Source organism: Nyctereutes procyonoides, unplaced genomic scaffold, assembly GCF_905146905.1.
Source record: "Nyctereutes procyonoides isolate TBG_1078 unplaced genomic scaffold, NYPRO_anot_genome, whole genome shotgun sequence".
Classification (NCBI taxonomy): domain Eukaryota; kingdom Metazoa; phylum Chordata; class Mammalia; order Carnivora; family Canidae; genus Nyctereutes; species Nyctereutes procyonoides.
Window position 1 is genome coordinate 4,431,452 of NW_026575117.1, and position 14,642 is coordinate 4,446,093.

Here is a 14,642-nt window from a genome sequence, read left to right on the forward strand (position 1 = left end):
AGAACACATTTTTTTCTGCAAAGTTGTGGACAGCATATTTTCAAGAAATAATGCTAGTCCTTCATGAGTGTACATCTAGGAGCTCCAGATGTATGCACTTCCAATGAGATAGCAATATTCTTGGGGGCTAATAGCATATCTTACTTCCTTGGTCTCCCATAGCATCTTGAAATTAAGTACATTAAAGCTGCCATAAGTCCTAAGATCACAGGTCCACACTGCTTGGGCTTATATTCCAACTCTTACTTACCAGCTGGGTGACTTTGGGTAAGTAACTTAGATTCTGAGCCTCTAGTTTCTGTGCCATATATATGTTATGAGGCTAAATAAATCAATGCATTGAAATCTTTAGAATGGCACTTAGAGCGTAGTAAATAGTCTTTAAAAGTTATATATTCTTATTATTGTTTAATTATATTTGCCCCACTATCTCTAGCACAATGTCTTGGACATGGGTGTTTACTACTAAATGTTTATTGGATGAATGGAATGGAATGGAATGGAACGGAACGGAACGGAACGGAACGGAATGGAATGGAATGGAATGGAATGGAATGAAACAGAACAGAATGGAATGGAGTACATTCAACAAAGATCTGGTTGACTAACATGCAAGATAAGCCCCTTTCAGAAGGCCTCCACTTTGGAATAATGCAACTAATTCTGAGGGCATAGAAAAAAATACATTGCTGGAGAACACCCCTATGGGGTGTCACAAAAAGCCAATCTGGAGATGTCTATTGCTGCCTGGAGTGGCTCAGAGCTACACTGTAATATTACCCCCTTTGTGCCGCTATTAAAAAAATGGGGAGGAAAAAAAGAGTATTGTTTTTCCCAGGCGTTGGCTACTCCCTACCCAAGGATTCCTGTGGAAATGGAGATATTTCCCATGCTTTCATGGCCTGTCTCCGACACATTCATCACTCAGAGTAGGTTAGTGGGGGTAATGAAAGAGGCCATGGGGGGACAAGACAGGATAGAAACAGATTATTTCCCTCTGACCTTCAATTCCCTGTTTTATTCAAAATATTGTTGGCAAGATTTCTGGACTTTTGGTAGTTCAGCTTGGAAGGCAGATAATAAATAGTGGGAACATCGTCCTCAAGTTGAGGAAGACAGAAATTTATGGTTTATTTTGAGTTCCCAAAGTGGAGGGGTCAGAGTCATTCCCACGAGAGCTTCTCTGAACACTGGTGTGACCCATAGCCTTTGAACATCTCCATGTTATTCTGCTTTAAATTATGAAGAGGGACTTCGCAGACTGGAGGTTTCTAGTTCTACATGGCCCCTACCTTACTTAACTTGTTTCATATATTACAAAAGAAGGACATAAAGTGGGTAATAAAGAGTGTTGAAGAAGGCAGAAAGGAAAGAGCATCAAAATAAAATTCACTGGGACCTTACTCAACGGTAACATGTACTACATCACTTAATAAAACCATGGTTCCCAGAATTTAATGTGTCCTCTCACTGTGAATTCATGTAACAGATCCAAATTCATTACCTCGAATAATCACAAACAGTTGGTTAACATTTATCTTTGCCAAATTATTAAAAGGGTTTGTTGGGCAAAATAATGACATAAGTGTGCGGAAGAAGAGAACTATTTCTTGTCTGAAGCATGGAATTTGATTTCATACCACTCATCTCTCCCTCCGCCAAAATATGGTAACAACCCCTTATTATTCTCAAGATTTCTATTTTCAAGAACTATCTAGTTATTGATTCACACACTCATTTCCATTCACTTATCCGACACAAATGCAATAGACTTAAAGACCCCCATCTTTCAGGCACCGTGCTAGAGCATAGGGGTGAGTTTTACAAAATAAGAAGAGATTGTTCCTTACCTCAAGTAGCTTTCATTTTACAAAGAAGATACATCTACATAATTTTATTGAAATGCAACTGTGATATGGTGGACTAAGCCTTAGATTTGAAACCAGCTCCTTGGAACTCATGCACATCAAGTGTACTATCTGACCTTGGGCCTGACATTTAAATCATCTGTGCTGTGGGGGCACCTGGATGGCTCAGTCAGAGAAGCATCCCACTCTTGATTTCAGCTCAAGTCATGATCTCAGGGTCCTGGGATAGAGCCTTGGTGTCGGGCTCCACACTCAGCACGGAGTCTGTTTAGGATTCCCTCTTTCCCTCTCCGTCTGCCCCACCCCTCGCTTGTGCTCTCTCTCTCCCTATCTCTCTCTAAAATAAATAAATGAAATCTTTAAATAATTATCTGTGCTTTTTCATTGGTAAAACAATGATGCTGATGATATCTACCTTGCAGGGTTAGAGTAAGAATTAAACCAGGTGCTTTCAAATATCCAACCAAAGCTGAATCTGAGGGAAGTAGGGGAAGAAGAGGTATGAGCTAGAAGAAAGATGAAAAAGTTCTGTGAGGGTGAAGAAGATAGAGGGCTAGCTTCTCCCCAAGGGAGAAACAGAAAAGTCTCCCTGAGGGTTGAAGTTTGGGGATGTATTATCTGGCTGGACCCTGTCCTGACCAGGGAGGACGGGGAATCCGTGTGCATCCCCACACAGGTGCTCGCTTCCTGTGTTTCTTCCGTCTTCCCCTGGATCCTTCCCAAAGTTTGATATAGAAATCCACATCTACCTAAGACATTTTCTAAAAATTCCAAAGATGTTTTCAAAGTTCAGGAGTGTGTTGCTGGGTCATAAACCTGCACACTTGTCTCATAAGCATTCCCTCACATTCATCCCCAGGGGCAACGCAGTCTGCATTGTGGCACTCCCACATCGGGACCTGAAGAATGGGGATGCCCTACACTGTGTGGTTACTGGGATAGGATGGGAGTTGCTAAGTTAGAGAACTGGGCTTGGGATAGAAACAATGTCCAGGAACCATGCAGATGGTCACCCAGTTGCCACCAGAAAGAAGCAAAGCAGGAGTCTCTGAGCTGAGGGCCCTCCCCTAGACTGAAGGCACAAAGGATCTTAGACAAATGCATGTGTAATTTCATGTCTTGCAAATGCAAGTCATAGCTGATAGGAGACCATTAGATATAAAACACAAAGGAGAAAGGGCCCAAGGAAGCAGGCCCTGAGAGGTGCTAGGGATACGCCACAGAACGCAGACGGGAAGAACAAAGTCTTCTAAATGGTATAAAGGATCTAGTTAAATCCTTGAGATATGGCCTGCTCTGGCGAAATGTTCACTTAGGATGACAGAGGAACAATCTACAAGGCATTGAAACAGGCACAGGAAGAAGGGGAGCTGGGAGGGGTTCTTGTCTCATTTAATTTTGGATGCTATGCAGTTCCCTGTTCTGGCCCCATTCTGAGACGTGGCTGCAAAGTTTCCCTAATTGAAAATGACTAAGAAAAATCATACACTAAGAAAAATCACACATGTCCAGGTAATGAAATGGTTTACTCAACACACCTAGTGCATAACCTTATTTAGTGCATGTAACGATCCTATGAGGGAAGTATGAATATTACCCCCATCTTGCAGGTGAGAAAACTGAGTTACCAAGAAGTGTGTGGATTTGCCCCAAATCATCTTTTTTTTCAAGTTTTTTTTTAGATTTTATTTATTTATTCATGAGAGACAGAGAGAGAGAGAGAGGCAGAGACACAGGCAGAGGGAGAAGCCCGCTCCATGCAGGGAGCCCGATGTGGGACTCAATCCCAGGACTCCAGGATCATGCCCTGGACCAAAGGCAGGCACTATACTGCTGAGCCACCCAGGGATCCCCCTGCCCCAAATCTTCTGATAAATGACAGTGGTAGAAGTCAAACTCAATCTCATTTTCAGTCTCTGGGCTCTTACTTACTGTAATAAGCCTGTCTCATGCTGTTTAGTTATTCTGATTGGCAGCTCTATGCATCTGGTAAGCAGAAATGGGGGAAATTTTTTTTCTTAGAGACTATAGTTTATTTGGTAGCCTAAACCTTTTGAAAGATGGTTTCTATGGAAGAACAAGTATTTTACAAGTGAAGACACACAAAATTCATAAACTAAAGTCCATCAGACAAAATAAAATAAAGGTGAAAGCTCAGTCTGCAGACCTTGATTTAGCTTCAACTTTCACCAGGTAGGAGATCTTGGACAAGTCACAAAACTAGGTCTGGACCTATTTTCTTATCTATGAAAGAAGGTATTTGTCTGTGACCCTAATACTATTCACAGACTATGATTCTGAGTTGGTGGTATGAGAAAGGAGAGAAAAAAAAAATCATACCCCCTCTCAAGAAACAAAATCTATCAATTCCAGGCATTTGACTTTACTGTGTGCATCTGGGTGACCAAGGTTGTGCGAGGAACTCATTTCTAGACTATCGTAATCATCAGTTGTCTCAGCTATTCTTGCCCTTTCCTTGTTCGGAAGCCAGGGTCCATTTAATAAAATGTTCCATGAGTGGCCAATGAAAGTCCCATATTCCTCCCCTCGCTGCAGTCCAGACTCTGCCACTCATCTTGGCTTAATTACCGACCTTGGGGCTCTGTGTGGACCAGGAAGGGAGACAAAGTTTAAGCTAATCTTAATGAATCTGGAAGATAAAAGTTAGAGGACAGTTAAAAAAAATAAAAACTAAACTAAAGGCTTTTGATACTTCAGCTGAGAATTTTGAAAAAAAAAATCCCAACTTACAGAGGGGGTTTCCCCTAGTGCTGCCAACTCACAGAGAAAGTGTAAATGCTACCCCATGAGCACGGGAGACATATTTGTCCAAGAAGGAAAAAAAATCCCCGTCGATCTACATTCATCTCTGTGAACAGCTTTGTTTTCAGTTTGCCTTCAGGGATCTCTGATTTCAGCAATTGATCTTTTGTCCCCCCAAGTTATAAAAATATCAGGGGTGTCCATGTTCAAGTGAGATAGGTGTTTTTAGATTTGGGGGATTCAGAAACAGAGTCTAAGATTCTGGAAGCTTGTCATTCAGAAGGCACCAGCACCAGACCTCAGACAGTGGGCTTCTCTGAGAGAGTCTTTAGTGTGACCTGCTCTGTTGACCTTGTCCCAAAGTGCACACGTCATTTGGTCCACGGTCTTGAACTCAGGTATTTCTTGTAAGCTATCACCTAAAATATGCTGCCAAACACAACAAACGACTCTGTCAACGGAACGTCTTGACCCCTTCAAAGCTTCCTGAATCCCCACAGACAAGTGCCTCATCCAGAAAGAGATGTTCTACAAGAAAAAGTCAAAAAATAGTAGCTTGACCCAAAACAGCTCCACATGCTTCACTACCTTACAGAGTAGACCACTTCACGTTCTTCAAGTGTCTTACCTCACACTGTATGCCCTTCTCTGACGTTAATAGAATAGTTCTAACATCTTTCTGGAACTTAAGAGTTGTGAGGATCTGAGTGAGAGTCTGTCCAGAAGAGCTAGGTATTGCTGGACTAGTTGGACTAGTGTCTGGGGAAGCAGTCAGATAGCAGAAAGAAGAACATGTAGAACAGAGACGAGTGACCTTAGCCTTGTTTACTACTCATGGAGCCCTTGTGATCATCAGCTACCTACTGCCCAAAGCATTCAAAGACTGTCTGGTTGAGTCCTTTCAACCCTACCAAATTTCCTTTTTAAAGGAGAAACAATGTCAAGCCAAATTATTTTATCTTGACATGGCAACTAAAAGGAATGTTCTGCGAAGAAATGCCCTGTATGAACTTTCCAGGAACGTGCTGGTCAGAGAGAATAAAACCAGTCATGTGTGTATTACCTGTGTTAATGACACATGCATCCTATGATTAGATTGGCTGCATCTTCAGATTTTCCAGGAAAGATCCAATTTCTTTTTTTTTAATATTTTATTTATTTGTTCATGAGAGACACAGAGAGAGAGGCAGAGACACAGGCAGAGGGAGAAGCAGGCTCCATGCAGGGAGCCCAACATGGGACTCCATCACGGGTCTCCAGGATCACGCCCTGGGCTGAAGGTGGCGCTAAACCACTGGGGGGTGGGGTGGGAGTGGGGGGGTGCCCCAAGATCCAATTTCTAATGCCAGGGGTAAAGGCAAGCTCTATGGGTGGAAATTGCAGTCACTGTGCACTACATGCCTGGCATGGATTCATGTAGTCCAAAGAAGTCCCCACATCATTTCAAGAACTGCTGGGACTCCAGGATCTATGCAGCTGGTAGATGAAGACTGTTTAAATATAAAAAAGGCCTAGAAATCCTGATTCAACTTTCTCATTCCAGCCTCAGAGATGGAAACTCTTTTGCTGTTAATGCAAAGTGTGAGTCTCATTCTGGACAGCACTAGGAAGGGCATGGGTGGGCCACTCCCACTCTTTCCATTGACTGGAGAAAAACATGACCTGGTATGAGAGCAGTCAATGGAACCACACCCCCAAGGCCAGGCATGTCTGTGTCCTTATATCACATTTCCTTCCCTGCCCTCCAGGAGCTTACACTCTTGAGATTAACTGTCAACAAAGTACACAAATCATAGACTGTTAGAATCCATGATCTTTGAACCTAAATTATCCTCGAATTTTACAAGAAACTGAAACCATCTTTTCCCTTCCTGGAATTCACCAAAATAAAAGAGTCACATTCCACTGCACATAAATATATATTTTTCACAAACTCAAAGTTTATTCTGAATGTGTCACAAGTATTTTCAAGAAATATGGGGTTCTTAATTTAGTCCTTTGAGATCCAAAGTGGCTGGAAGAAGATTGCACATTTTTAAGTGATTGCTGCTTTCAAGCTACATCCAGAAGTTAGCTCCCTGGCCTTCCTGTGGGATTGGGATGAGATGTAAAATTAGAATAAAAGTATAATCTTTCCTCAAAATATATAATGTCCAAATTAAGGACAATAAAGCAGTGAAGCTGAAAGGAGGGTAGAGGATCACATAGTTGACTCATCACTACTACAAGTATGGTGATGAGACTGGGAGAGGCACTGACTCAGGGCTCATCCTGCTGCTGCTTACAGAGGCCAAGGTTACAGCTCAGGACACCTGTATTCCCCACCCACTACCCTTTCCATGTGTTATATAACCTTTTACACTTGCATCTAAATATTCTGTGATCTACAGGGACACCAGGGTGGCTAGTAGGTTAAGCACCTGACTCTTGATTTCAGCTCAAGTCATGATCGCAGGGTGGTAAGATCAAGCCCTGTGTCGACTTCCTAAGATTCTGTCTCTCCCTCTGCCCTTCCCTGCTCCTATCCTCCCCACCCCCCTCATGCATGCACGCATGCTGGTGGGGGGGGCGGTAAATAAATAAATGAATAAAAATTCTGTGTTCTACGAATAATTGCAAGAAAAAGAAATAAAAGACAGGAAGCCTATTGACTAAAGAGAGATTTAAAGGTCCCTCAAGCAATCCTGGGGTTTATGTGTTATCTGCTCGTTGGGGGAGATTTGGGGATATCCTTCAGTCCTGGCTGGAAGGGTGACTGGCTGCATGTGAGCTAGTTCAGCAGTAAGTTAGGGAAGGGGACTAGTTCCCACACCAAGAGAAGTAAGAACAGAAAAAGGATCTGCACCCCAAGAGACTTCCAGCTCTTGGCAAGGTGTGTTGTAAGCAGTTGGAGACTAAGATAATGTGATTTGATGTAGAGAAGCCAGGCAGGCTCTGTGAGAGGCTTTTTGTGCTCAGTGAAGGGACAGGAAGAGGGGGAGAAAGGGCACTGGAGACAAACCTCTCAGGTCAGTGTTGTTTATGAACAGTGCTCCCTGCCTCACCACACCTGCTCTGTCGAATTGCTTCTAATAAGATTGCTAATGTCTCCCCACTAGATAAAAGCACTGGCCTCTCAGTTTCAAGGCGTCCTTAAGTGCATTTGTAAGAAGTACTTCTACATAATCAATGGTAGATCAATGGCTGGTGCTTATCTATCTAATAATAATAAAAATCAGTAATAACAATAAAAAAAAGTGTGACCTTTGTTTGATCCTGGTTCAAACAATCCAGCTGCAAGAAAGTCATTGAGGATATTTGGATGCTTACAGAATATTTTCTAATATTAAAGAATTGTTCAATTTTAAGTATGATCATGGCTTTTGATGGCTTTTAATGTTTTGTGAAAAGTTGCTATATTTTTAAAGGAGATATCCGCTGAAAGAATTATGGATGAAATGGTAAAAATTCTGTACTATCCGACACACTCATCTTTATTATTTAAAAAGATGAAGTTATGATGAGGAAAGATGGAAATAAATAAGCTCTATCAAAGGCCTTGGCACATAATTGAGGTTTAAATGATTTCCTGACTACCCGCAAAGAGGGAAAGAAGGATGGAAGGAAATTAATTCTTTGATAGGGGTTATAGCATTTCTCCCCAATAAGAAAAATATCCTCATTTACAGATGAGGAAATGAAGCTCAGAGAGGTTTAGTGACTTTCTCCAGTTGGCACAGCTAGGAAGTAATAGAGGTAGAGTTATGAGCACCATGTTCTTTCCGCTCCACCTCCTTGCTGATGTTAAGGCAGAGGGTAGACTGTGAACTTGCCTCCTTCCTTACTCCGGGCTTTCTTCAATATTCCTAAAATGTATAATCTTAGGAGTTACCTCCTCAGGCCATCAAAAACAGGCTTTCACTGCCTTATCCTCTGGATGACTCAGCTTTGGAAATACAGTGCAGGCTCAGTGTTATCTGAGAACTGATTGGGACTTTAGAGGAAGAAAGAGATAGGAACCTGCTATCTTCTGGTCTCCAGCCAGAGCCTGGTTCCTGTTACTAAGGATTGATCCTGACTGAACTAATTAAAGTTCAGTTCCTTTGCTTTCTGGCCAGGAGGACAGACAAAAGCCATGACCATGAAGCATTAACCCCGTCCCTAGATATCAGCTGTCCCATAACAGTGGAGAGTCTTTGCTCAAGAAGGAAAAATTAGATAACCTTTCAAGGATCATCCCAAACTTCAGGTTCTGGGACCCAAATGTGTTTTGAATTGAGATCTGGTGTTTCAACTTAACCCAGACTGAATGAAAGACTAGGAAGAGGCGCCCCTTTAGAATCGGGGATGTGATCCATCGGGAAAGCTCGGGCAGCAGCTGCAGGAGACAGAGCCAGGGTGATAGGCTCAGAAGCTTCCCCAAGCAGCCCCAGGCCTACCATCACCAGAGACAGAAAGACATGCCTCTTTTCCTAAGGAAGTTGCAGGAATGCTGCAGGCTCCTCTCCACCTTCCTCCCTCTCCTAACCCTCCCCCGCCCCCCAGCTCCTCTTTATTTTGGAGCACTCTCTCCTCATCGTGGTCTCTAACACCACTGCTACTCTACTGTTCTTCCCATCCCTTTCTTTGCAAGCAGATGAAGCACCAGGCCAAACTGGGAGCAGCCCTGTCTCCACTTATAAATGTATTTGTGCATTCTCTTGACAAAATATTTATTGAGTGCCTACCATGTGCCTGCTTGTCTGATTGTTTAGTAAATAAACTCCTTAGGCGAAGGGGAAGGGGTGAATATCTTTCCCCTGAACAAATCTCTTCCATCTTCACAGACAGGAGTGGAAGGGAATTCGACAAATTCCAAGGCAACAGTACACAGGATGTGCTGCATGGGAGGTTAACTGATTAGAAATTCAAATTCCCTTGCCTCAGAGAGATAATACAGGGATAGTACAAAGTCCAAAGATGCCCTAACAGCAGCCAAGCTCCTTGGGCCCTCTCCCTTCCTTGACTCTGCCCAGGCAGACCGGGGATTTGGCCTTGCCTTCTTTCTCTCGACTCTTCTCAGCTAGACCTGACCAACCCCTTACTTCCCAAGGCTTCATTCATGAGCCTGGGTTAAGTATCATTTCTTATAACTTCTTGCAAAGTTTCCCTGACCCAAAAGCTCTCTGAGCTCCCCACCACCTCCTCCCAGTCTTGTACTTCTTTGCACTCCATCATTTATTCCTTCATAGAGGATCTCAACACCATAGACTCATTTCTTATTATTTGTCTCCCTAACTGGACTGCAGTTTCCTTGAGAGCAGGGTCTGTGTCATTCATCCTCATGCCTAAGGCAAGTATGGAGTTTGAAAAGCAATCCAGAGAAATAATCAATATTGTGTCAGCAATAAAAACCAAAACAAAAGTGACTCACCACATCTCAACTTTATTAAACAGTTCCTTTACTTTCTTAACATTATAAAGTTTCACTGAAATACTGGTGATTATATCTCGAGACTTTCTATGAGCCACAGCAAGCTTCAGATTCATACTTATTCCCAGAAAGTATGATCCTAAGGTCAACTAGAGGCACTCTCACTATCTCTGTAGGCTTCTTTGATGGTGTTTTATCTACTCTGACTGAGCTATGACTTGTTCAAGTTCATTGGCAAATTATTCTCCATAGTTGGCCCAAGGATGTGTTCATATCCTTGCAAAAGCAGTATTTATTTAATCCTCAGACCCAGGAGACTTAGCCTACTAAGCAAGGTGCTTCCATGTGGCTTACTGCCCTTAAAGAATTAGTTGACTAGTGGCCTTGCTTATTAGGCGACTTTCTACTCTAAATTTCTCACACTTAGACCCATCTATAAATCAGGAGAGGAGAAAAAAATGGAATCTATTCAGTAAAAATAATAATAAACTTAAAGAACCAGAAAGTCACTTTCCTCATTAACTTTCTACAGGTCCTGAAATTCCCAACATTGTCACAAACTTGAGATGACCAGGAGCTCCCGTGTGAACTGTAGATTGAAAACATTTCACCACCAGCAGCCTTTATAATCATAAACAGAAGTCAGAGCTACGGCAGATGCTGACAGAGGTATAAGGTTTGTGACACTTTATAAATATCCCAGGGAAAACTCTCTGTCAGAAGCTAAGTTTTCATTACTTCCCTACTCTCCTTTTCAGGTTAGTAGAGACTGAACTTGGCGACAGGACTGGTCAGTACTGAAGGAGAACAATCTTAATAATCACGCTGGCTTCCTTATATTATGCTAACAACTTTTTTGGAAATCATCACAAAAACACTTTAATTTTAGAGTATTTTTGTCATTTTCCAAAGAGCAGTGTTTACTTTAAAACTTACAGTCTTTCAGAGAAATTCAAAAGACTCTAGAAATAAAATGGATTTTCAAAAGAAGCCTAAAACCCAAGTTGAAAATCATGGGTGAAAAAATAAGAACTTGAACTGACTCAACCTTTTTTTTTTTTTTAATTGACTCAACTTTTTCATTTTTCCACCAACTGTCATATTGCTACCCACACGGCACTGGTTTCAATATGCCACAAGGCAGAAGTTTGGGGTGGTGGCCATTTGTTGCTCATATATTTGGATTACTGGTCTCTCTAAATATATAAAAATATGTGAGGTCAACTTTGGGTTTTAATAAGCAATAGTCTTAAAGATCTAAAGAAAGAAAAATAGTTTCTACGAATATATCATAGATGACTCTGGCATAATGCTTCCCTACACATTAAACAAGGAATATTTTCTAGGATTAAATCTCCTGGAACATGGAGTAAATCTTACTTTCTTGTAAATCAGAATTAGAATCTCTGAGTAGGTGCTTCTGCCGCTGCCATGATTTCAGCACAGCGTTAGGTTCTGGATGATTTTTCATTAATTGACTCTTTTCTGCTCACAAACTTTTAGAGAGAAATTAATTAGGATAAATTTCCCTTTAATTGCATCTCTGGTTGGCCGCAGACATAAATTGTGGTTTAAAAATATTTAAACTATGTCAGCATGGAAAAAGATGTTAGAGGACAGTAACTCCAACTCTCACTGGTTAAATGAGAATATAGAATCCTGGGGGAGTGAAAGAACTTGCTCAAGGGTGCAAATTTAGATAATGACAAAACTGAGTCTGCTTTTCACTCTTTTGCAAGTCCTCTTTCCCCTGTGATCAATCACATGTTAATCTGGTTTCTGTAAACTGAATTTTATTCCTATGCAAACAGAAGGTGCAATGTAACTCTTCAGTAGGACTTTCCATTATAACCAGATTCATTTTGTAAGCATCTATGTCATCCTGATTTATTTTATAGGAGTCTTCAAACATCTTATCTAAGCATTGAGGCCCATCCACGTTCCTCTTGCAGCGTGGAGAGAAGTAGAAAGCGGGGGCGTCTGAGGACGAGGGAAATGAAACAAACAGAAGAGCAGGGATGGTGGTTTTGGATGCATTCATTCATCCAAATTCATCCTATGCTTCAGGATACTCTCAGATTTTTCCATGAATGTGTGCTAACAGTTCAACAGTTCCACAATTCCATTTCTCCAAAACACCCCTGTCAGCCAGCATTGTCATTGGAAATAGGATTCTATTTGCAATGGAAATAGAATGTGAAAAAAAATGAATAGGAAACAGAAATTGCAAGAGTCTACCACATGCCAGTAAATTAAAAGGTTTAGGCAATCTAGGAAAAAATGCTTGCTCCTTGGCCACCCTAAAATATCCCACATGAACATTAGTTATATCATGGAGCATAAGATTTTACTGTGCACTCAACGACACAAAAAGTGATTCAATATTAATATTCATGTTCACATGTCAGATATAAAGCAGTAATAGGAGTCAGACCTGAGCTTGTAAGAGATGAGATAAATCATAAATAACCCACTGAACAAAATCGTCTTAGGCAAACACTGCTGGTGCCTCTATGGATAGAGTTGGGTTGCAAGAAATTCGGCTTCATTACTTTTAAATACTGAAAACTCGACCCAAATGTAATCAAATCTATTCTTGAGAAATAAGAGGAGGATAAACATCTTTACTACTTCCCGTGTCAAGTAGGGTTGTTGGATTGTCAGCCTAGATGCTTAGGATTCCCTCCAGAATTCAGGCCAGTTTAAGGATTACCAGAGAATCTCAATGGTGTTTTTCTATTTATCTAAAAAAAGAATCCTAGCTAATAAATAACTTCTGTGTCCCAATGTCTTTCTTCCCTCAAGCAATCCAGATACTTCCATCTAATGGGATCAAGATACAAAGAACAATGAGAAATCCCCTCCTCCTTGTCACAAACCTGCTCCCCTCTCTCAGTCCACACACATCAATTAACAAAGGTTAACATTTAGACAGTTTTAATATGTGCCAGACAGTGTGCTGAGTGTTTAAAATACAGTAGCTCATTCAGTCCTAATAATCAGTACGTGAGGTAGATGCTCTTGGCATCTCCGTTTCACAGAGAAGGAAATCAAAATACAGAAAGAGTAAATACATTGCCCAAGTCCACAAAAGAGTCTAGGAGTCACGGTTCAAAGGCAGGCAGTGTGATGTTGGAATCCATTCTCCTAACCATGCACTTTTGACTCTGAGCAAGCACCTACGCCAATAGGCATCTCCTTGGAGGAAATGAAGCTCTGGATATGAAATGGTGCATAAGCTACCCCATGGTGGATCTGTGTCGTACAGCTCAGGCCACACAAGCCTCTGTACCGTTGGCAGAGAGGAGGCAAACCCCAGTCTACAATCCTACACCTGTTGCAGAACAAACAACAAAGGCTTTCTGTTGCCCCTGGATATCCTCCCCCTGAGCAGAGATTTTGCGTATCTCCATCTCTTAAACCCAAACAATTTGGTTCTCACCTTTCCAGGCATGAATGGGGCAAAGCTGCAAGTCCTTTGCACATTTTGGCAAGTGGCTTAGCTCCTCAGTTTTGAGCACAAATTCTGAACGGCAGAGCGAGACTTTGAAAACTTCACAACTGTCTGAGTCTGCCTCTCCCTCTGAGGAATATATAGAGGCTCTCTGCCAGCCCTCTGTCGCTCCTGGACCAATCCAGACCTTAGAGGAAATCGCTGGCTGGGGAGCAGCAGCAACTGTAGGAGCTGGAGGCTGGGATCCTGTCTCTGCAGCTCTAGGCTTCCCACTGCTCCAGTGAGGACACTATTCTGCTGGGGCAGGGCAGGGCCCTCAAACCCAGCACAGGCCATTCATGTTTTAATGGGTAAGTGTGAGCCAGCCACAGAGCAGAGTGCCTCGGGCTACCCCAGATCCATCACAATCCTAGCCTGTTAGGACTGCAAGAGCCCCAGGGATCAGTTAGCCTAACTGTGCCACAGTGGAGGAGGGGAGATTTGGAAAAGCTGAGATGTGGACTGAGTATCTACTTGTGCCAGGCTGCCAGGCACTTAGCTGGATGCTAGGAATTCAGAGAAAGGCACTGCCTGCTCTCAAGACCCCAGAACATCCTATCAATACAATGTAAGTGAGCAATGGAGGCAGGCCCAAGATGTGTGAGCTTTCAAGGGCCACCAGGGAAGATCGGGGGGAGGAAATAAGCCCTGAACTTAGTGATATAAGAGACAAAATATGCTACACCATTCTATCTACTAGATATTGCCCCCCAAGTTCCCCTAATTCTATAATTGGCCTTCTGATTATTCTTTACTTTGATAACAACATCAGGTAATTCCTTGGACCCTGCCCCCACCTCCCTTGGTCAGTCTTGCCTGGCCTTTGCCTGACCTTTGCCTGTCTCTAATCACTCCAGGATTATTCCCATCCAAAAGCTACCTTATTTGTGTTTCATCCTATCAGGACCCAAGAGCTTGATAAATTAATATGTAAATACAGATGCCTGAAGGGTAGGCATGAGTCTAAGCTAAAAATAAACAGCAATTACATCATCTGTAAGAAAAGCTCTAAATATAGAATTAAAGACGGTTCTCATAATGTTCCTCATTGTCTAAAATTATTTGTTTTACACTGTTGGTTAGGGCTCGTTACTGGCTTGTAAAGTCAGTGTACTGTATTATGATC

The 14,642-nt window shown here is 42.1% G+C and overlaps 1 protein-coding gene across 1 annotated transcript in view; it reads right to left on the minus strand.

The window, feature by feature from the left end:
• The window catches only part of RGS5 (regulator of G protein signaling 5), a 49,943-nt gene extending 36,345 nt beyond the window's left edge, over positions 1-13,598 (minus strand). Inside the window, exon 1 of the mRNA XM_055334274.1 lies at positions 13,466-13,598. Coding sequence (XP_055190249.1) covers positions 13,466-13,509 — 44 coding nt within the window. The 5' untranslated portion in view covers positions 13,510-13,598. The remainder of the gene's footprint in view (positions 1-13,465) is intronic.
• Between the last annotated feature and the right edge of the window lie 1,044 nt (positions 13,599-14,642).